Below are 24165 nucleotides of genomic sequence, written 5' to 3'. Positions count from 1 at the left end.
CAGTGTTCATGTCATACTCCACCCAAGCTCTGCTGCTGTACTGGGTTTACTCTCTGCTCTGTGCCTTTTTTCCCAAATCAGCACAATTTTTCATCCGGGGAAACAGTGAAAGCATTTCATACATTTTGTACTCAATACTCCTGGGCACCCCCTGCACCTCAGACCCACCAACCCTCCAGTCACAGATAATAGATATGGTGGCCCAGTGGACAGCACTGCCGTCTCACACCTCCAGGGCTCCAGGCGTTCAATTAGCATGTTCTCCCATGCTACATAGCTCTGAATTACCTGTAGTGCGTTGGTTCTCTGCTCGATTAGCCTGAAGAACCACACTGTTCCTTATTAGTACAATACCACTCAGATTCACGATAAAGGTTGTGACCTGAGGGGGGGTATTCCAATATATATATATATTTTAAGCACACACTCCTTGACCCACTGACAATTCTCTCACAACCCAGTTTTGGGTCGCAATGCGCCGGTTGAGAAATGGTGCCATTTTTGTAATTATTTCGTTGTGGGGACCAGATTTCAGCACAAGGTGGTAAAATCCTGTCACTTTTTACCTCGTAGGGACGCCCTTTTGATCCCCATAAGGATAACCTCAATCGTATAAAAATCTGTGACTGCAATCAAAAAATGACAAATGGCAAAAGACTTGCCTTTCGTTTCGTTATTCATGGTTAAGGTTAGGGTTAGGGGTGAAGGTTGTCATAGTTGGGGACATAGAAATGAATGGAGAGTCCCCACAATGATGTGAATACATGGGCTGTGCATGCGTGTGTGTGTGTGTACGTGTGTGCGTGGGTGTGCCCTGTGTTGGCCTGGCATTACATGCAGGGTGTCCTCTGCTCCATGCCCTGATGGACGGGTGGATTTTACACTTATAACACATTGTGAACTGAAAACCCAATGGAGGCCACTTCGACTCAATCGAGGTCGCTCTGGTCTCCTCCAGCAAAGGGCTTCACCTTTGAAACAATCATTTGAGTAAATGAGCAGAAATTGCACCTTATTCTGTATAAAAGAAAGAGCCAAGCTGTGTCCTTACTGTGCCTGTACTTTTAGCTAAGTAGACTAAATCAAGCCAACTGACATAGTGTGTGTTAGGCAGTCCAAATCAGATATCACTGGAATTATCTGAGCTATTTTTCACTTACAATTTTTAAGTATTTTCCCATTGGAATGGATTCAGTAGCTATATCTGGTATTATTTTTATAAGCTGTCCTCCAAACCAAGCAGCTCTGAAAACTATGGAAAGTGTTTTTTTTAACTCACCAAGTACTCGTCCAGCAATGCTCTGTTTCCGTATCCCAGGGTGAATGGCAAGATGGTCGCACTGAAAGTGATCCGGCTACAGGAGGAAGAAGGCACCCCGTTTACCGCCATAAGGGAAGGTACGTTCCAATGCCACCTTTCCAAGTGCACTTCACTTCCTGCGCCTGCTGGTGCACGCCCTGCCTCCCACCTTTCCTTGTAATGGGCACTACTGATCCTCATGCCTTATGAAACTGCCACTTCATTCAGAGCACTTACTATTCTGGCTGCTGCTGGCTGTCTTTGGTCGTCCAGGATTTACAGGATGTACACTGACTATACAGTAAAGCTTTATGTTCTTCAGTCTCCGTCACCCCATTTCTCAACTCCGCCGCTCTCGGTCGTATACTTGGCACTTTTCATAAGCCATAAATCTTTAGACAGCGAGTGGAGAGTCAGGTGATTAAAATGGCAGCCCAAACTCTCCTTGTAATAAATGATGTTTTACCGCTGTCTCCATACGGCGGTCTGGGTGATTGACAGCACGCAAGCCGTCTCATCAGGGAAGCAGGGGGGCGGGGGCGTGATGTGCTGCAGATGTCGGATCACCTTTACAGATCTGTAATTTTAAATGGGCGGGGTCTCCCTTGTGAGGAGAGGGTGCGAAATTGTGGTACGTGTGAGGTGGGTGAAGCAGAAAAAGCACGCAGTGACACTGACGTTCATCCTGGAGCCCCGGATCAACAATCATGACAATACAGTTATAGATCCATTTACATAGCGCAGAAAAGTCCTATTCAGTAATCAATAATTTAAGGGGAAGTCGGTGAGAAGACGAATATAAGTCAAAATAACTTAACGTGACATAAATTTCACATTAGACAAACGGTGAACCGGCACACTGCATACAGTGGGAAATTAGCGCCTGGAAGTACTGTCCATGCAGTGCAGTGCAGCAGATGTAAACTGCATTTTTCAGTACTTCGGCAGTGGTGATCAGATGCCCAGGTCTCCATGATTAGATCTGGGAAGTGAATCAGGGGCACCTGCGGACATGTGGAAGGTGTTTGGGTGTCTGCAAGGACCTCGGCTTTCTGCAAGCGGCCAGTGAGCGATAGCTGTAGGGGACACACCAGTGCAAGTGCTCCGACCTTTCAGCCCCACTTCTGAAGCCTCCTAGGCAATGGGTAGAACCCAGTACTGAGAGTCTACTACTAAGGAGCACTTGCTCAATACTGCCCCCTGCTGCCTTCCACATGCAGACAGTCTCCTGTGCTAAATAATAAGAAACCTCAACAGAACATACTCTCTCACAAAGAGACTCTCCTGTTAATCTCCGTGGAAGGTCGAAAATCAAGGACAGAATTTCGTAAAGGCAGTGTTGCCGTGCGTAATCGTTCGCCTACAGTAATACTCAATATTATTCACCCATTTTCTGAAGAAAATAAATGATTCCAATTTACTGCAAGAAGCAGAGCTTTACGTTGTGAAAAGAGAGCTGAGGACTGTTGACGCCAGTGACACGAAGCACGATGTATTTATTGTACATGAATATATCGTGGTTCGTATTGAAAGTGCATTTAAATGATACTCACAGAGGAGGGAGTCCATGATATTGAAGAGCTTTTCTCACACCGCGTTAATCATAATTATCTTCATTTCTCTCCCTCATGCTTTTTCTCCACGGTGTAATTTATGAAAGACCTTAATCGAGTTGTTTTCTCTGTACAAGGCTGTACAGAAGGGTGAGATATGTGTTGTTCCTCATCTACTAATTGGTTTTAAGTGTTCTTTTTAAAAAAAAAAAAAAAAAAAAAGATGGATGAATTCTGAAGATTAAACGAGGACAACCTGCTCAGAATCTGAAGCGTACCAGAGGTCACTGAGCCAGACACCCCCCCCCCCGGGAGATAAAGTGGAGGTCTGATTGGTTCTCTGAACTAAGATACTTAGGAGACTAATTGTGTGTCTTGTCGGAAGGTTCTGCAGGTTCGACTGCTTAGGGATCTATTTTGAAAAGCATTTCCGGACCACACCTCACTTAAAAATGTGCAGCTGCTCAGAAAATGTCCAACTTGAACCCTTCAGATTTTCCATGGGCAAGATCTTGGACTCTCCAGTTGTCATTTTGATCTTCTGTGCGATTTCTCCGCAGCTTCTCTTCTGAAAGGCCTGAAACACACTAACATAGTGTTGCTCCATGACATCATCCACACCAAGGAAACGTTGACTCTGGTCTTTGAGTACGTGGTAAGTGCGACCGATCGACGTAATCGAGAGCCTCCTCCGCCCGAAAGCAGATCCAGCCCTGGCATTTCGTTTAACTCCATGATGTGAGTGTGTAGTGGGTTTGATAGCTGTTTTTAGTATGTGGATGTAACGAAATCTCCATGACATTTTAAAATAATAATACCTTCCCTTGTTGTGATGAATTATACTAATGGAACCTAAAAGCTGATGTTGTATTAAAACGTCATGTAATAGGGCACTTAGCAGCTAATTCATTTTTAACTGGTAGTTTGTGGTGGAAATAAAGAATAAATTTCCCCATTTCAAAACAGGTCACACAGAAACACGAGGGAAATAAAAACAAGTAGAAAGATAAAACTCTTTTAAACCGTCTGAGATTTTTACCCTCTTTATTACTGATTGCTCACACGTTTCTGTTGTCTGTAACTGGATTACAAAGATTCACGTTTGTTGCTTCATTTTTCATGGAGTTGAGTTTATTTATCCATTTACTTATTTACATCGGGGTTTTGTATAAGACTCAGATGGTCAGACCCGCGTGACTGTACACCACTGGGGTTCTGGGACTGTGTATTCAGCACACACCCCTGCCAAACCGGCCACTGTATTTACACACTGCAGCCAGCCCAGCGCTTGACACAGTAAGAAGCCCATGTAGCTGCCTGCTGAGAACAGGCCAGCGTGAAGACCAGGGATGTGATCCCCTGGCCCCTCTGAGAACACATGCAGTATATGGAGAAAAGTATTGGGCCACCTGGCCATTACACTGCAGGAACTTTTATGACGTCCCGTTCTAAATCCATACACATCAATACGGAGTTGGTCTCCCCTTTGCAGCTGTAACAGCTGCCACTCTTCTGGGAAGCCTTTCCACAGGATTTCAGAGTGTGTCTGTGGGAATCTTTGCCCATTCACCCAGAACAGCATTTGTCAGGTCAGGTACTGATGTTGGACGTCAAGGCCTGGCCTGCGATCTCTGTTCTAGTTCATCCAAAAAGTGTTTGATGGGGTTGAGGTCAGGGCTCTGCACGGGCCAGTTAAATTCTTCCGCACCAAACTCAGCCGGCCGTGTCTTTATGGACTTTGCTTTGTGCACTGGGGCACAAACCTGCTGGATGCATGTATCTGTCCTGTATGCGTATCAAGCTGTTTTGGACGATTCTTTGCTTCCAATTTTGTGGGAACATTTTGGGGAAGGTGCTGCGGTTGGTTGACAAGACGACCTGCCGCCTTGTACTAACACCACATTGGTCTTAGGTTCAAATCCCAGAAAACACACATTAAGATCTGCATAAGAGCATCCAATAAATGTTTACTTTAAAAGACATATTTTTGTTCGTTGGCTTTTGGTCCCTTTTAATGGCTCTGCTTAATTTATGCTTATTATCAGTTTATTTGGTATTTTTAATTAAATAAATTATTAGTTTTTTTTATTGTTACTCTGTGCAGCACTTTGGTACAATTTTGGTTGATTTTAAACGCACTACATAAATAAATTTGGCCTTGAATTTAACCTTGACCTTGAATGAGTGAATGTTTGTTTATATTCAACATGCTACACAGATCAACATTTCGTCTATATTTCTTCAACAATTCAATTACATCGAATTCAATTAAAAAATTAATCAGAGACGATTAAACCAAGAGGAAACCAAGTTGCGGCCGGTGATCAGCAGTTTCTCTACCAGAGGGCTGAACAGAAGCATACTTTACATTTATGAAACGTTCACATCCCAGATGGGGGTGTTGACGGCCAGCTGGTCTCAGACCCCCAGAGCTTTCTTGTGTAACTTTCGAAGCTTTCGTTTCCTCTATTCTGTTTTTTTCCCACTTTTACTGCCGTTTTATTTAACCGTTATTATGCCAGTCTATGATATTGCTGTCATTAGGTAACAAGACCAAAGAAGAGGGGACTGTATAAATAGGTGATGTAATGATAGTGATACATTGTATCATGCTTTTATGCTATAATGACATCATAAAGGAGCAATACGACATCAATGCATTTGTAGGATACTTTTTGAAACCTGAACGCATCTGAGCTGTTTTTCTTTGATTGAAGCTTTCTCCCTGTTTTTATCCTCCCTCTCTCCCTCTCTCCCTGTCTCTGTATCTCCCCTACAGCACACAGACCTGTGTCAGTACATGGAAAAACATCACGGTGGTCTACATCCAGATAATGTGAAGGTAGGTGTTGGCAAGAGCCCGTGGTCTGGAAATTTCAGTATCAACATGGGAATTCCGTAATTCCAGATAGCCAAGCCTGTGTCAGCCATGACTGATTACCATCATTCGGTTAGCATGTATTTATTGACCACTTGGGTGAATTAGCCCTATAAGCTAGTTAACCTTAGAGGATTGACACGTTCAGCTGTTGTAAAGTGTCAATTGTCTTCATTGCACTGTGTTTTGCATAATATGTGAGCAGAACATGAGCCCGCTTAGTAGGTCATTGAATAATTAAGCAGTGACGTGTCCACCCTGTCTCCCCAGGGCTCGCTTGGGGCACGGCGGGTTGGCAGGTGCTTGTACAGCTTGGCACCGTCGCACTGATATAAAGGCTTAAGGGCACTGCACCATAAAACTCCCTCCAGATTTTGGAGTAAAAATCAAATTAAAGGCAGCCTGTCTAACCAGGTCACTGGACCTCGACTGAAAAGCATCATATTTTTTTCATCTGTGAATTATGTATTTCACTGTAGAGGCTGCAGACACGAGGTGTCTTTTATTCCAGATGCATGACTCCAGTGGCCTCTGTACTGGCGGGGTTACTGGCTTATCGGGGTAGCTTGTTGGATTTAAGGTACCACAGTTTAAAAGGACTTTATATTCGTTCACTTACATTTCGCCCAGACTACCTTAAATCCGACAAGTTACCCTGATAAGCCAGTAACCCCGCTTCATAGCACAGGGCCCCTGGTACCCCTGGATAAATCTGCCAAGCTGGAGATCTGCAATAAGACATTCACTGAAGGCTCAGCGACCTCACTTTTACAGTATAAACTCTCACTAAACTATCAAACCACCCTTCCCAAAAGGAGACTTTGTAAACAGCCATCCATTAATAGCTCTGCTATTCCCAGCTGCACGCAGACATGGCTGTTGAACCATCTCAGGCACCAAGATTGGAGAGCCAGGCCGGGGGGCAGCTGGTAGCATGAAACGGGGGGTAAAAGCCCGCACACCTCGACAGACCGGCTCGACAAAGGAAGCAGGACGTTAAAACCATTTAAACTTGTCCGTGACAGGCTGCGCATGCTAACCAGCTAACCAACCCGTCTGCCAGGCCCGATTTCCTATTGTTGTTTACGTGTTATTTCATATTGTCATTTTTCGAGCTTTCACTTGTTTTACCTCACAAAAGCTGCTGAGGTCTGCTGCGCTGTGGTGATGTGCTGAGCCCTGCCTTGTTGTCTCTCCCCATCTCCCACACCCCCCTCAGCTCTTCCTGTTCCAGCTGCTGCGTGGTCTCTCCTACATCCACCAGCGCTATATCCTGCACCGTGACCTCAAGCCCCAGAACCTGCTGATCAGCGACACTGGCGAGCTGAAGCTGGCCGACTTCGGTACGGCTGCCGACCCCGCCCCCCCCCCCACAACCCTGCTGGCAGGACCGCATGGCTGGGCAGTGACGCGGTAATCCTGACCCATGCGGATCTCTGGGCAGCTGGGCGCGGAGGCAGGCTGTTCTGGTTTAGGAAGTGCATCTAGGGTGGGGATGAGTCAGGAGGCGGCAGGTGGGGGGGAAGGGGGGGGCTGCAGGGGAACTCGCTGCAGGGCCTTTACGGGGGGTGTCTTGTCTGGATGCGGGTTACATGGTGAAGTACAGTTTTTTTTTCTACTGAAATAGCTGCAGACTTGTTTTCTGTGAATGTTAAAGAGACCTTTGGATTATTTTGGTGGATGATAATGTTGCCCGATTTAGGATTGAGTGCGTGAGCTTACACTGAGATCAGGGGTAGGTTCTAGTTTGTCTTCATGTGAGTGTGCATTACAAATAACTGTGTTAAGGAAGATTTAAAAAAAAAAAAAAAAAGCACACACTCACACGCATACACCAAAGTAGTCAGTGGCATTTATAAAAAACAAAAAACTTCTGTGCAGAGGATTTCCCTACCAGTAGGGGGCACTTATGCAGCTGGTTGAGATAATGTTGCCATTTCAATACATAATTCCTTCTATAGTGGATGTAAATGTCTGTAAAATACAAAGTACCATTTGGGAGAGAGAATCTCCACTCAGTTCCTCTTTCTGACGCAATAGAATATGTTTATATCTTCACATGACTCTTAACATATAATCTGACCCTGTAATCTGTTCATTGATCCTAACCTATATCACCCAACATGTCTGTGTACAACATTACCATACGTTAATGTGAAATGTATACACATCGTTACCCTATGACTCGTCAAAGGGCGTTAAATGCAACCGATCCATGTGGCTGTGAGCTTAGGCTCTCATGCCAGCAGTGAGATCATGCTGGCGGAAGTTAAAAACACCGGTACCTCTCCTAATTAAAAGGCGGCTCCCTCCATGCCGCGCTCCGAGGAGACGGGCGATTCGCCAGAGATGAAGGCTCTTCTCGGAAGAGGCACGGCGCTGAGGGAGGATCTCCCCGCTGCCAGGAGAAGCCAGCCGGGGCTGTGCCGGCGAGCCCGATCACGGCGACGAGGCCGTCATGCCAGTGGGTGTCTCTGAAGAAGACAGCTGACTGTAGATCAGTGATGGGTTTCTCTGGATCACTGAAAAGAATGCAGTAGCATGGCTAATTGAGGCTTCCTACCACTCAACAGAAAGCCGAGTCTGGATGTGAAGCAATATTAATCTGAATATTTAATTACTGTAGTGTGCAAATCTTAGGCAAAGAAAATGGTGCTAAAATGAATTTCATGTTGGTGTAAAACTATGACGTTATGTCTGTCAGAGAGTATCAAGTTAGCCATTTCAAAACTTCCCTTAAAATCACACCAGTATTTGCAGTAACCTTCTGACATACCAGTGTATTTTTTTGACTTGACTACTAGTACACCACGTATGGTTAATCAATAGCCCATTCAGTTATTTAGCTAATTGGATTAATTGATTAAGTGAGCTATTAATGACAAACACATGGAATGCTTGGGGGGCCCCTGAGGAGAGGTTTGGGAACTGAAGCGGTGTTCATCTAGCCGTCCAACTAGATATCAGTTACTTTTTGAAGAACAGCAGAAATTCGGGTTAGTTTTTATTGTGTTACTCTTAATTTGCACATGTTATAATGTTAAATTACACTTGCTACCCGTATAAATAGTTTTAAACGTTTAGTTTGACTGTCTAAGTGCTTTGCAGAGCACTGTATATTTATAGTAAGTATTATAAAACCCCTATAACGAGCTGGCACCCCTTCCTGGGTTATTCTGGGATATTCCCCAGCAGACCTGTACATCACAAATGGGCATGGATGGATGGATGGACAAAATCCCAATTGAAGCATTTCATGCACCCATAATTATTTTACTGTATTACACACAATAACTTGGTTCTTTTACCTGTCTGGTTTATCCTACTATATCAAAATTTTCCAGTTACGAAACAAATCAAAGAAACAGGTATTTGCTTCAAAATAAGAGAAAGTGAATCCCACCAATATTATGAAACCAGGACATGATGACAGGGTGACACAGCGCTGGCGGGGAGGTGTGGGGAAGTGACTGAGGTGTCACCCTCACGTGCCCTGAGCTCCTTTGATGCTCCAGGATGTGTGATGTATAATTCAGAGATCTGCCTTGTCTGACCTTCACTTTGGGGTCCGCGGCTCTGCCGAAATGGGGCCGTCAGCTTTGAGCTCGGAGCACCCAGCTCCGCGCCGCTGGAGTTATCCTGTGATACCCGTGGGTTTCTCTCACCGGGGGGGGCTTTGTGTAAGTGTACTGATATAATGGCTGCTTGCGGAGTCCCATTCCATCCCTTTAAAGAAAGTTAAGCTTCCCTGTGGTGTAGCCATGACAACCCCACTAGGGTGGGTGGGGGTGGTGATTAACACGCAGAGCCTGCTAAAAGTGTAGTGCTGTACACTCTCAGGCAGCCACACCCTGCTCCGTCTCACTATCGCCCCCTTTTGGCCATGCTAAACCCTGGCATGCAAACACAACCAGTACTCCCTTTATAATATTTCACCCTTAAGAGTTGTGCCAGCACACCCTGGACCTGAGGAGTACAGAGTTATTTTTGCTATTCAGTGCATGAAATGGCTGTTCGGTCATATTCAGTAAGTTTTCATTGGTAGTCAGATGAACAGCTTAAATGCTTAAATATTTTGACTGCAAGTCAGAAATTAGGGATGTTTGACTCATACTCAACATTCAAATAATTTCTTCCCCATATAGTCATCTTTAGTTATTTATCTGTTTGTTTTGCATGTACATGCTAAAGTTTAGCTGTATATGATGGTGCTGTTTGCTGGTTCAGTGCCTCCCCCCTACCAGCATGTTCCCCAGCCTCAGGGCCTCCTGATCTCCTCTCCTTGCTGTCCTGGAACAGGGCTCGCCCGTGCCAAGTCGGTCCCCAGCCACACGTACTCCAATGAGGTGGTGACACTTTGGTACAGACCACCGGACGTCCTGTTGGGTTCCACCGACTACTCGACCTGCCTGGACATGTGGTGAGTGTCCGCAGTGCGGTGCACCTCCTTTACTGATGCTCCGGCAGCCCATAAACCTCTGGAACGGGTGTGAGCCTCATCAAGTGACAGGTAAGGGCACACGTGCCAATCAGGGACATTGAAACAAGTGGGCCAATCAGTATTTGTGAGACTAAACAGGGAAAAGCAAACTTATAAGACGCATGTACAGCAAATAATATGCAGATGTGTTTATACTGAAGTACTTTAAACTGATAGCAGGTTATATCTGTTATCGGTACTAAAAACTTGCTCTTGCTTGAAAAAGCTAGATTACTCTTTAGTTAGTGACCAGATCTAATGACGTACGGTATATGCAGTAACCCTGAGCAAAGAGCTGCTTTACCGTGCTAAAGCACGAGTTAGTCCTACTACTGTGGCCCTGTCATGGTAACGGCGAGCATGGGATGTTCTCCAGTACGCTACTCAGTTGTAGCATCAGTTTGCGAACACGGTGGGAAAAAACCAAACAAATGTCTTCATGTGCCTCTCGGTCCGCGGCCAGCAGCACCAGAGGTAGGATGGACATCCAGGTCGGAGTGGGGCTGACCGTCCTCAGAGAGGGTGATGTGAGTCAGAAGGACATTTGGAGGGAGAAAAATGGACACATTGGCTGCTGACCTCAGCTCAGAAGCTACTTTGGAGAAGTTTCAGCGTCGAGAGTCTCTGAACAGACAGGCGCGAGGACAGTTTTCGGGGAGCACGATGTCCCAGTACCAGGCTCTGAAACTCACCTAAGAACATGGTGCTCGGGGGAGTTCAAGGGATTCTACACCCTGCTAGAATGTTCGAGAAAGGAAGAGCTGCTAAACACCAGTTTCATGCCCATGAGGGACCCTTACCTGCGATAGGACTGTTTAAATTGCCGTCCCGCTCACACAGTCATTAGTTACACTGCCATTGGTTTCCGTTATTTTTCGTGCAGCCCGCTTATTATGGGATGGAATGATGTATTGAGGAGATTATAAGTGCGTGAGGTGATTTATGTACCTTCTGAGAAGGTATGTGCTGCACTTTAGGTATATGGGGAAAAATCTCAATCACGGCCATAAGCTACTGAAAAATGATTCTGTTCGCATGCTGGGGGTGGGAGCAGCAGACTGCAGATTAATAATGTGATTATTATGGGATGTTATGAGAGCTATAACATTGTAGCATGAGGGGAGATATGGGTGTGTGGAGCGTACAGGGGGCACACAGTAGTGTTAAACAGAACCTCACTGTTTATTTTACGGCCTTATTCTGACTTTATAAATGCCTCGGTAGCTTCCATCACGTTTGAGTAACTGTTGGCCAGATCACCAGGCTGGTGTTAAGCTCGAGGTGTCTGCTGAGGAGGTGGTTGAAGCCATCTGTGATGGTGACGTTCCCATGCCTGCTTGTTCCACCAGTCGTGAGGTAGAAAAAGGAGCGTAGGCAGACCGTGGAGGTATGGAGAGTGGAGGAACGAAGGGTACAGACTAAACGTTTAAACGAGGCTGTGGAAAGAGCAGCGTCAGTGAGGGCGGGGGACAGATTTCAAGCCGCCACAGAAAGTCACAGTGAAGCAGAGATGGGTGTTGGGAAGCCTGGGAATTTTCCTGGTGGGCCGTTATTTCTTGCCAAACCTCGGCATCATATAGCATGTATACCAGGGGTGCCCCACCCGTCAATCAAGAGCCATCCGGCCCCCCAGTAGGTGGCAAAATATACCAAGGGGAGGCACCTGGTCAAAAGGGGACCGACTTGGCACCGGACTGCTTTTCGATGCCCGTCCGGTGCCAAGCAGAAGAGCGGTTCATCGGGAGGAAGGAGAAAAAGGGGACGGCAATGCCAGGGGGGGGCAGCTACAGTAGCAGTCAAAATTTCGGACACGCCTACCCATAACAATTTTTATTTGTATTATTCTTTACATTTTAGACATCAAAACTATAACATAACATTTATGGAATTATGCACTGACCAAAAAAGTATTAAACAAAAAAATTTCTTTGCCGCGGGAGGGGTCTCGGTGAGAAGGTTGCCGGTCTTTAACGCCAATTACTCCTCTATGCCAGTTTCTTGAGGTGGCCTCCTGGGACGCTTTTCCAGCCATCCTGAAGGAGGTCCCACATATGCTGAGCACCCATTGGCCACTTTTCCTTCACTTTCTGGTCACACTCCTCCAAAACCATCCCTGCTGGGTTTAGGTCATGTCGCCAGGTCATGTCATTCTCCTTCGTAGGCGGCTTGGCGTGTCCAAACTATTGACTGGAACTATAGATTTTAGGTTAATGGGTTGTAAGGAAAGCTCTGATATTGCTAAAGCTAAACCCCAAGCGGTCATTAACCACAGGCAGGGATTGTCAACCTGTGCGTACACAGACAAACGTATCTCTGGCTAGTCTCACCTGTGTCCGTACAAAAGAAAGAAAAAAACTACTTCAGCTACATTTTTGAAGTGGTAAAAATTTATCGCAATGTCCCTCAGAGTAACCATGGTGTCTGGTTCCTGACGACTGGAACATTCACCACTGTCAATGTTTACTTTGACTGCTCATAGCTGCCTGTTAAGAATCGAATCACAGAAAAAAAACTTTGATTTTGCTTTTGAATGAAATTAGGAAGCCAAACTGAATCCCGCAGATGCACAAAAACCACAAAGACACCTGTAATGACAGCAGCAATATGTTAATCAGTGGAATTAGAGTTGGCCTGTTGTGAACAGCTGTCGACCTGCCTGTATGACTGACAGCAGGTCGTTAGCGTAATGGGAATACGAGAGGAGGCCCACTGGTAAGATAAGAGATTAAGGTAAGAGTAGGAAGGTATGAGATAAGTGTAATAGGAAGACAGAAGGAAAGTGAACGCTGAGAATGAGAGAGAACTTAATTGTAGAGGGAAAATATCAAATAAGGCAACATTTGTGGGAAAGAGACACGCGATTGCAAGTTGTTTTACCTTTGGTCGTTTTTGGGTAAATTAAGATGAAATACTGCAGAAATCAGAATGATTGTCATACCTGGGACCTGATTACTGCAGAATTCTTTTTTAAAAAGTCTCCTTGGACTCAAACAAATATAACAATGAGTTTATGTAAAACATTACAGATATTTTACACAGTGCAGGATTGGAGTATGACACAGCACACAGTTTGGCGACATTAACAGTGAATAATATTTAACCTCACCTTGGCCTTCAGCACACATATTTTTTCATTATCAGGAAAGCTTGGAGGTTTTTGTGATGTTGATTAAAAGTAAAAAATGAAGGTTCGGTTATTTAATTTAGAACTAATTTAGAAGTGGTGCTTGCAGTCTTAAGTGAAATTCAGTAAAAAGATTTTCAGAGTAGCTGAAAGCCACCATCAAGGATACAGGCATGCAGCGCTGGTGGGGGCATGCGACACTCGTGGGGGAATGTGACGCTGGCGGGGGCATTAGACGCTAAGGAGGTCATTGATGTTAGTGGGGGCATCCAACATTGTGGGGGCATGCAGTGCTGGTGGGGGCAAGCAACGCTGGTGAGGGAATTGACGCTGGTGGGGACACGAGATGCTGGTGGGGGCATTCAGCGCTGGTCGGGGGATTGATGCTGGTGGGGCATGCAACACTGGTGGGGACATGCATCACTGGTGGGGACATGCAACACTGGTGGAGGCATGCATCACTGGTGGGGACATGCATCACTGGTGAGGACATGCATCACTGGTGGGGGCATGCATCACAGGTGGGGACATGCAACACTGGTGGGGGCATGCAACACTGGTGGGGGCATGCAACACTGGTGCGGGCATGCATCACTGGTGGAGACACGCGATGCTGGTGGGGGCATGTGACGCTGGTGTGGGCGTGCAGAGCTGGTGGGGACATGTGACGACTGGTGTGTGCATGCGATACTGGTGTGGGCATGCGGAGCTGGTGGAGGCATGCAACGCTGGAGGGGCAGATCGCATGCCAGCCACCAAGGCCAACTCCTTCTCCCCGCTTCTCCTCACTCACATCCTCTATCCTCGCTTCTCGCCTCAGGGGTGTGGGATGCATCTTCGTGGAAATGATCCAGGGGGTGGCCGCCTTTCCCGGCATGAAGGATATCCAGGACCAGCTCGAACGGATCTTCCTGGTGAGTCCCGTGCCTCCTTCTACGTTGATGCATCCTGGGCTGCAGGGCTCTGCCCCCTCACCGCATCGCCGCCCGGTGGGCAAACGGCATCTCCGAGAGCCTCATTTGGATGTAAATCAGACCTGCGAGCCTCACGGCTGCAGAGATAATTGATGGAAAGAGTCACTTGGGTGCGGGATGCGTTAGTGCTAATGTGCAGCTGCGATTTATTGACGTGGGCTGTCATGTATGACATACGTATCAGATGAAGTATACCACATTCTGGACCGTATACATAAATATTTAAAAAGCCAGGGGTGATTTTTCCATAAACTAATTATTGAGAATAGAATTAATGTGCTGTGGGAATAAATTATTAAAACGTGCATATTAAACGCATGCCATGCGTCCGATCTTTATCAATGACATGCGAGGCGAGGAGGGGCACGTTGGGCCGGAGACTCGCTGTTTTTGGGGGGGTGGCATTGGAGACTTCCTGAGAGGCGGTTGGTGGGTATATACAGACCTGAGGAGCCTCCCTGGAGGTGTCAGGCGGGGAAAGTCCATCAACGAGGTCATTCGTTAAGCCCCCCCCCCGACTGGACCAGCCCACTTTCAGACACTGTACCAAATAAATGCCGTGAACAGAATCACGGTTTCTGGGGCAGCATTAAGTACGTGAGCATTTCTGACTGTCGGGGTGGAGTTTGTCAGGAGGAAGGTTTGCTGTCTTCACAGAATCCCCAGGAGCCACTTCTGTGACACACGCACTGGCTGCCTTTCAGGGGCCTTTCAGGGGCCACATTCTGTCTCTCGCTCGCAGGACACGCGGCCACTGGCTTTGCTTAAAAATGTCATTTTTCAAAGTGCCGTCACCCTTTCACTGTTTTAAATGCCAAGGACACCATTTATTTTTCCGTTTACATATACAACGAGTCGCTCGGGTTTCCAGGCAGTTTAAACACACAAAGGAATGTCACTCTGACGTGTCCTTCGGGGTTTTAAGCGGAGTGTGTTTGATCAGGTCTGAGGAACTGGGTTTGATGATTTCGGCAGCGTGTTTAATTGGGCGGAGGTCTGCAGTAAGCTCAGCATCCAGCCTTAGCGGGACAGGATCTGCAGTGCTGAGCGATCAGTAAAAAGCACAGCGGAATTCGCTGGCGTGTCAGGCTCACCTCGATGGAGATGTAACCCGGTCTGCCCCCTAGTGGAGCTCAGAAGCATTTGGCTGGGCTGCCAAAGCAGAGTTTGTGAGCAAAGCTTGACTGTCCCCCTCAGAACAGATGAGGGACCAAAATGTCCAACTTTAAACAATGTGTCAACAGAGCACTTAAATGCAAGTAGCTAGAGTATATTAACTACCTGCAGATGGTCCTTGCTTTAAGATGGCCCAACTGGCGATATTTTGACGATATTTACCGTAGTGTGATCGCGATTCATTTTCAGAAGTGAACATTGAATTTTGATCTGTTCCCAGGCTGTCGATATACCGTACGATACTTTCTACTGATGCCGGCGATAGCAGCGTCCACACAGCCACACTCCAGTCTCTGTAGCAATCGCAAGTGTAAACATCTCATACAACAGTGTTTAACAACGTAACCCATGGTGTTTTTATCGTACAGTGCTTTTTTTCCTTCTTCTGTGTTTGGCCAAATAAACTTGTATTAATTGTACAGGTATTTAATTAGTTACGGTAATTACTTCAATTAATGTGCTTAATCAGTGACAGTAGTCACTTGCTCATTTATAGTATTCATATTAGACTTACGACTTATTTTCCACTTACGTACGATCGGTGCATCAGAACATAAGCTTATCGTAAGTTGAGGAGCACCTGTATTTCAGTGTATCTGAGTGGTATCCATCCATCCATTCATCCATCCATCCATCCATCCATCTATTCACCAATCCATCCATTCTATAGGCACTTTTTTCCTGATCTTGGATGCTAGTCTATCATAGCTCACATGTACTGCCCCCTGGTGGATATTTAACAGATGCATTTTATTGTACTTATGGGTGTTTCTTAGGGGACCCCCGGGCCGAGCCGGCCGAGTGACGGAGACGGCATGTGGGAGTGCAGTGCTCTGATGCTGCCCTCTGCCTCTTTGCTCTGTAATTAGCAGTATGTACTGTGGAAACACGAAGGTTCATTTGCTTCAACTCGCACATGTGCGGGGGAGCCGGGGGGGGGGGGGGGGGGTTTGTGAGTAGCGGGATAATGGCCCTTTGTGGCGCTGTCTCTAGCAGCCGGGGTGTGTGGGTTATTTCGGCTCATCCGCGCGGATGGATGGATGGACATAATGCTAAAATGCAAATAGAAACATTGTCCTTTTTAATGTCCTAAAGTGGTTATACAGAAGAGTTGGTTTTCTTAAATAACTGAATTTTAATGCATTTCATATTTACTCTTTCAGAGATGGTTTGTGTAAACAAGCATTTTACATTAAATCTAAAGAAGTGACCTCTAAGTCGTGCATCCTCTTTTGAAACCTGAACAACACCTTCATCACAAGCCAACGAGTCTTAGGTCCCTCCTTTCAACATGCTACTTAGTTATTGGGCATTGGCGCCCTCTGCTGACTCTTCAGAGTTACTACTCCTAGTATGTTGGCTGTAACTGCCGCTGGTAATGCTTGTATAGAGAAGATACTTTCCATGTAAAAACCCAGCTACGTTTAAAAGTGGCCATTTGTAATCTCCGGGATTTTACTACACAGATAAAATGGTTTAAATGATAAACTATTTTTATAGGGACGTTGCAGAGTAATGTTTGCAACAGTCAGAATCTAGTACTGGTGAATTGTGGGATAGACTTTTCTAAACATGGCCAAATGACACAAAGGAATTCCCCCTTTCCAACAGTTATGAGAAGACATCTGTTATGTACATAATTCAAAATGACAGCTGTTTGATGCAACTGTTCTGTTGTTTCGTTGAATTTATGCGATTATAACGACGTGGATGGTATGCATGCTATGTATGCCATGGTTATAAAATATAGATATAAATTAACTTTATGAAACACAAGCATTTATAAGGTTAAGCCCTATGCAACCGGTATTTAAAGATCCCATGAAAAATAGATGCATGACTGATTTATGTCTCACTGAGCTCATAAAGACTATTTATCTTTCATTAACAAGCTTTCAAATGAGTAACTCACTAATAAAACGTTGGGATGTTGAGCAACATAATTATATAAGGAAGGGAATCGCTACCTGGGACTCGAGAACCTCAGTATTCTGTTCCTTTTCCAGACATAAGTTTCAGAAGCGGCAATGGTCCAGGTTCTTGTGCAAATTAATTCTGCTTCTTTTTTTGCCTTAAATAAATATCTTCAAGGAAAAGAAACAAGCGGGCAGGCTGACAGATGTATTTTGCTTATTTGTCATTAAGGGAAGGTTGGGTCTGTTGCCTTTGTGGTGCCGTGTTTGTTGGGAGTGTGATTTGCGGATGGCTCCCCTCTGCCTTGCCTTGGTTAAGCGTGACTCAGCCTTATTTATTTATTTATTTTTTATGGAGCAGTGACTTGGCAGGGAAGCGGAGCGAAGGAGTCGCGTCTCTGCCGGCTGACCGCGCTCTGCCCCTTTCCCCGCCCGCCATTCAGAGTGACTCCCCCACTGCAGATGCTCTGATACCCCAACGACATTGTTCGACGCCGGGGGTCCCGTCACTCTCAAACCCCCCCCCCCCCCCCCCCCAAAGTGGGGAGGCTGGCCAGCTTGGAAGCGGACGGCAGTTTTTGAGAAAAAAGCCGCTCCCTGCCATCCCCCCGGGGTTGTTGGGCCCCCCAGCACTGATTCTGGCTGCCCTACAAGCCTGGGTTGGAGCCCATCCACACTGCTGGTGTTCTACCCCAGATAAAAACAGACCCAGCTCCTGTATCTACTGCGTGGCTGGAGCATCGAACACCTAAATCCCTCCAAGACCAGCCTGTCCCATCCCACACGTGCTCGTAAACAAATCTGCACAGGAAGCCATTCTTATGAAGAGTGGCTTCAAGGTCTTGTGATTGAAAGCAGGAAGCAGATGACACTGTCCAAAAGGAAGGTTGGGTAGATTGAGGACGAACATTAAGGTTTCTGCTGTGTTTATATAGCAATTATGTTCTCTGGTCACATAGCCGTCCTCTGATATGCCTTCGTCCAGCAGTCTCCACCTCTGCTTATTAAAACTTTCCTGTTATCTGAAATGTTTATATCCTCAAATTAAACGTAGAATGATCTTTCCCATTACATTACATTAGGCACACCTGCATGCTAATATCCCCAATTCAGACATCAGTGTTGGTTGTGCTGCGTATCAGTGACGCGTGCGTCTTCTGTTTGATTGGCAGGTCCTGGGCACGCCCTCTGAAGACACCTGGCCAGGCGTCCACTCTCTGCCTCACTTCAAACCAGGTGAACACGTCTGCTCAACCTTGGGCACAGATCCATCGAGCGGTCAGCGTTTCCTTCATGCGGTTTTGTCTCCGGTGATAAGCTGGGATAATTCCCATGGTATCTTGATTTGTCAAGCCAGGACTTTGGTATACTGTTGTACTTCATCGCTTTGCCAGCAGAGGGCGTTGTTGGTCCATGGAGTCTCCCTGGGTTTCTGCTTTGCGCTTGAGGAGGGGTAACATACCAGAACACCCCGCGGAGGCTGCAACGCCTGAACAAATCATTTGAAATGCTACTGGGTCTCTTAGTCACATTTTCACAATAAGTGCCTTTGTCTGAAAATGGCATTGCTGTGCTGTACAGGAGTTCAGGGAGGAAGAAGAAAGCAGTAAGTGAATTTTGGGGAGGTTTACATTTTTAATTTTTTTATACACTGCTACAATGCTTTGAATCGTATGGGCTTTCCCGCTAGCTTTACATACTCAGTGGAGTAGCTCTGTCGTCTTCACAGTTGTAGAGTAAACTCTATTGGGGGGGGGTGGGTGGTGGGCTAATGGCCTCTCTGGCCTTTGTATGTGCCCCCCCACGTAAGATGGAGGGCTTCACACAGCACGATCCAGCAGGGAGACGTCTCTCCCACGGACGGCACCGGAGGGCTTACACAGCTGGTCCTGATCAATAGCTCCGCGGTAGGGAGGCGCACAAAATTACAACCGGCGCACCACCACTGCCAGCACTCATTATCGCGGCCCAGCGGCACCGGAGAGCCCCCCCCCCCAGCAGCCTCAGAGACGGGTACAAGCAGAGGGGATTACCAAAACAGACACCCCCCCACCCACAGGCCGACGGCCTCTTTCACTCTCCCCAACCGGCTCACCAGAGCCCTTCCGCATGGGTGTGGAGTGTGCGCCGTATCCCTGCTCACCTACTGCCACCTAACCACCAGGACGCTCTTAACTGGGCCTCCCACAGTTGACGTTACAGTGAAATATGTACTTGTAACCCATAGAATCACGTACAGAGAACAATAAACAAGACGGATAACAACTGCTACTCAGGAACGACAGCACAGTAGACAGGAGATGCTGGGTATCACTTATGTAGACATTAAACACAACACATGGGGCACCGGCGTGACCCGCTCCACAGTTTGGGTTTGTGGGAGCCCAATAGACGATCCATCCACATGAGACCTGTTCTCCTTAAGTTTGTCTTTGGCTCACTGAAGTCAGCTGGGATTGTTCTGGAGGTTCTGATCCAACAAGAGGAAAGTGAAAGTGACCGAGTGCGTAAGCTGCCATGTCCAACCATGAGTGCATGTTGAGATCTTCATACTCAATGCTGTCTTCTTCGGCAGGTGGATATTGATCTGTGTTACATAAATATCCCGGCTATTTTATGGCCGGCATAATTTTTTCCAGTACTGCTTGTTACTGCTTGTTACTAGTTCAGTACAGGGTTGCATCTGGGTTGCCTGCTGTCCCATGCTTTCCAGTGGGAAATCATTTCACAGGAGTCCGTGGTGTGGTGTCCTGTGACGCGTCATCGAGAAGAGCGGGAGCTGCCCGAAACAACACAAAAAGCTGTCAGGAGGCCCAGATTGACAGCGCAGCCCTGCAGCGGAGCATCGATACTCTTGATCCCCGCTGTCGTTAGCTGCTTGCTAAACGTGTAGAGAATCAATCATACAGCCACTCTGTCTCTCTTTTTCAGAACGTTTTACTGTGTACAGCCCCAAAAAGCTGAGACATGCGTGGAACAAGTGAGTACTTCTCCTTTACCTACAAGTGAGTACTTATTGTTTGCCTATAAGTGAGTACTTCTCCTTTACCTACAAGTGAGTACTTATTGTTTGCCTATAAGTGAGTACTTCTCCTTTACCTACAAGTGAGTACTTATTGTTTGCCTATAAGTGAGTACTTCTCCTTTACCTACAAGTGAGTACTTACAAGTGAGTATTTATTCTTTTCCTGTGAGTAAGTATTTTTACTTTACCTACAAGTGAATACATACAAGTGAGTACTTATCCTACTCCTGTGTCTAGAGCTTTTATTTTTTACTCCTTCCTGTGGGGCCCTGAATTTGGGCTGCAGTCAGCAGCACTGGATGTCGCCACAGGAGGGGAGTATGATCGTCTGCATTGATTTGTTCGGTTAGAAATATACCAACTGAACGTTACATCCCAGCTGAGTTTCCATTAAAACATGATCTCATGTCCCTCCTGTCTCCAGGTGTTTAATCCCAGCACAGATAGTGCTGTAATATCTTTCCTAACGTTATCTTCACTTCCTCAGTCTGTGTGCCTGCTGTGGCTGTGAGTCTCGGGTATCTACCTTCATGCCTCGTCCAGTTCAGCTCAGTGATTACATTCGCTGGAGCAGATGTGGAGGGACTGTGTTCCTGTAGACAGCCTTAGGTCATTGCTGTACATTTAGCGATTCATTTTATAGGGATCTCCCTTCCATGCGTCTGTCACCAAATTGACATTAGGTGATTGGAAGCGCAGATTTATTTTATGCCAAAGGAGCCCAGGGTGTTATCCGGCAGGGCTGCCCCCGGCCTGCCAGAGCAACGGACCGAATGAATCCCGTAGCTGTTAGGAATGCGAATGCCAGACCGTTCTCCAGGTGGCCCAGGGCTGGTTGGGGGGGGGGGTTTATCACACAACCTGCTGATGATGTGTTCACTACAGTGCGAACAAACAAACTGCACGTTCATGTTCAAATCTTCGGTAGAACATAAGGTCAGCTTCCACAGGACAGGCTTGGTGGGGGGGGGGTATCCGATTTATGGCTTTATGTAATTATTTAGCTTAGGTGGGCACCATGAGAACGTAACATGCAAAACTGGAATTACACCAATTCCAGTTACAATCCAATTCCCCGTTTTCCAGTCCAGAAAAGCACCTGGAAATCTGATGTGCCGAAAATCAGCGGGTGTTTCACTGGGAGCGTAAACGTTACTGTGCGTGTGGCGCTGCACATGTGGGGCGGCATATAGACCGGGGATGATACAAAGGGGTTTGGGTTTCATTCAGGCCCGTCCGTCAGGGTTTGGGTAATACAAAGTGCTGGTTCTGCCTTCTCAGAGCTGATCAACCGGATCAAAGGACGACAGTTAACGGTGTCAGTGTGACCGCAATTTGCCCTTCAGCCACGAGGTAGCAGGTGTGAGGTTCTTGAGAGGGACGTTTGTGCCGTCACATCCAATGTTCAAAGGAAATCATTTTTGTAATATGTGATGCAGGGCAGCGGTCGCTCTCATGCTGAATTTGCTCTGCAGTAATTCGTATTCCTTGACCTAATAACCCTCCTGTTTCACGTTTGGCGTCTCCTTGCTGCTGCGCGTTCTGACTCTCGCTGTCCTCCTGACCTCTCCAGTTACAGATTTGATGTCCGCCAGCGTACGCATGGCTGGTCTGAAACATGACCTCCCCAACCTTACAAAATGAACCCCCCTTAATTCAAACCACCAGAAACCACAGAACGGTGCTTCTCAACCTTTTGCACCCAGTCGCAATCCTGTACCAAGTATAGGTTTAACTTAACGCTGTGATCAAGCTCACAGTGCACTCTGCAATTTACGCCAATCAATGCCTATCGCACAAATCTGATTGGAATTTTAAATTAAGCGTCTGTGGTTTGGCTTCTTGGATTGGTTGAGTGTTCTTTAGTTTTGTGCTAAGCGGTTGCAGACCCAAGACTCGTTAATACAGGTTAATTCTAGGATTGGGGCTGGGAAATCTGATCGTGGATCAGCATAGGAGCTTGCTGATTCTAAAATGCTTACATTTCCAACTCTGGCCCGTGACCCTTTAAGAACATGCATTTGGGTCGTGACCCATGGGTCGAGAATCGCTGCCATAGAAGAGTGAAAGAGCCAAACATGAGCCGGCCGAGATGATGCCTTTTTAAATCGGTCTGTGGTGTTCTGACTGAGTGGCCCTACACAGCAAATGGAAAGTATTTGCAGGGGGAAGGACCTCTTCTGCCAAGCCCCTGTTGCAATTCACAAGACAAACACACAACGTTTTCAAGACATTCCTTGTAAATTGCTGCGTAAATAACCCCAGCCACCAGGAGAATTAGGAGAGTTAGACTCTGTTAATAACTGACGATCTTATGCCTTTTTTGCAAGGGTTTGTGTTGTTCTGTTTAATGTGCCACAGCACAAACTATTCAGTCAGCATTTGTGTATTTGTGTGATGTCTGCGGGGGGCGGGGGGGGCTCATGGTTGACCACTTCTTGAGTCGATGGGGACACATAAGCCTCCGTGTTCCCTGGTATTTGGGAGTAATTAAAATGTATTGGAGGTATAGGGGAGTATGAGAGTGAGCAGAGGAACATCCCCTCGGTTCGTGCTGGTATCTGGGACTGACTGTCAGGTCCTCGTCCCCCTCCCCGTCTTCCTGGGTCCTCAGTCCTCTGTACTGGCGTGTCGTCATGTCTTGTCCAGGACGATGCGTTTTCTTGCTAGAGAACGGAACAACTCTGTAGACCGGTCTTTCTTACTTTGAGTCCCATAAGGGCATTTTGCTGAGATTAATGATGGGGGGTGGTGGGGGGAGGCTGCCGTCCAATCAGAAACCTGTAGAATGTCGGTCTCCGTGGCTTAGGTTCTGTGTTTGATCTCTGGCCAGACTCACAATAATGTCCGTTTAGAAAGTTCTGGAACAAAATGTACAGTCATAATCGCAATAGGAATTGCTGTTCTCTGTGTTCTGCTTCTTGATCCCAAGCTCACAACATGTATTGTGCAGTTCATGGGAGCCTCTCTTGTCTGCTGACAAATATGTGCATACCTACTCTATCGTGTGAGGAGTATGATGTTGCATTAGAGTAAACAAGTGAAAAATAAAAGCTTGTATATGAGTTTGTAAGAGCACCGCTATTTCTACACTTTCAGAAGGCTTCTTCCTTGGTGAGATCTTGCTGAGAGCTTCAGGATCCGTTGAGAGTTAAGCAGAGAATTTGAAAGTCTTCTGAAGAACAGAGAAGTGATGTAGGAATAATGTGGAAACAGTCCGTTCCAGTAAACGCTGGAGCGGGCAGCTGCTCCAGCACTGACAACATTTTTAAGTATTTCTGTTGATTCTACTTTTAAAAGACGATTTCTGTGTCTCGCCAGTTAAAGATGTAAAACGGAGCTGTAGGATAGTGAGGGATTTCCAAGCTGGGCAGCCACGTATTTGTGGCAGTGACAATTCTATTAGTCCTGGAATTAAGATGCCGGAGCTCATCGGCTGTGTGTTGATTTTGCCAACGTTACCCCTTGATCACTTTTGAACTCTTTAAGTGCTTTTTGACGTTTTTCCTCCCATTCATGGTCTTTATTGTAATGGTTCATCCGAGTTCAACCAAGATCTAAAATCTCTGTTGGCCTTATGTGAATTTTTTTTTTTTTTTTACCGGACTTTAAACAGAGATGTTTACATCTGTCAGTTCTGTTACACTTTTGTAGAGTAAAAACCTGAATTGACATATGGGCACCCCAAGACATTAACATGTGCTTGGTCATGTTTACATTACTGTTAGTGATGCGAATCGCT

The 24165-nt window shown here is 46.4% G+C and overlaps 1 protein-coding gene across 4 annotated transcripts in view; it reads left to right on the top strand.

The window, feature by feature from the left end:
* LOC125719336 (cyclin-dependent kinase 14) overlaps positions 1-24165 on the top strand; it is a 77012-nt gene that overhangs the window by 18538 nt on the left and 34309 nt on the right. For all 4 annotated transcript variants that reach the window (XM_048994005.1, XM_048994008.1, XM_048994007.1 and 1 more), the window contains 8 exons: positions 1319-1398; positions 3414-3508; positions 5633-5695; positions 6951-7074; positions 10031-10151; positions 14156-14249; positions 18571-18634; positions 20330-20378. In XM_048994005.1, coding sequence (XP_048849962.1) covers positions 1319-1398; positions 3414-3508; positions 5633-5695; positions 6951-7074; positions 10031-10151; positions 14156-14249; positions 18571-18634; positions 20330-20378 — 690 coding nt within the window. The remainder of the gene's footprint in view (positions 1-1318; positions 1399-3413; positions 3509-5632; positions 5696-6950; positions 7075-10030; positions 10152-14155; positions 14250-18570; positions 18635-20329; positions 20379-24165) is intronic.

Source organism: Brienomyrus brachyistius, chromosome 23, assembly GCF_023856365.1.
Source record: "Brienomyrus brachyistius isolate T26 chromosome 23, BBRACH_0.4, whole genome shotgun sequence".
Lineage (NCBI taxonomy): Eukaryota > Metazoa > Chordata > Actinopteri > Osteoglossiformes > Mormyridae > Brienomyrus > Brienomyrus brachyistius.
This window is presented reverse-complemented; position numbering and strand designations above follow the sequence as displayed.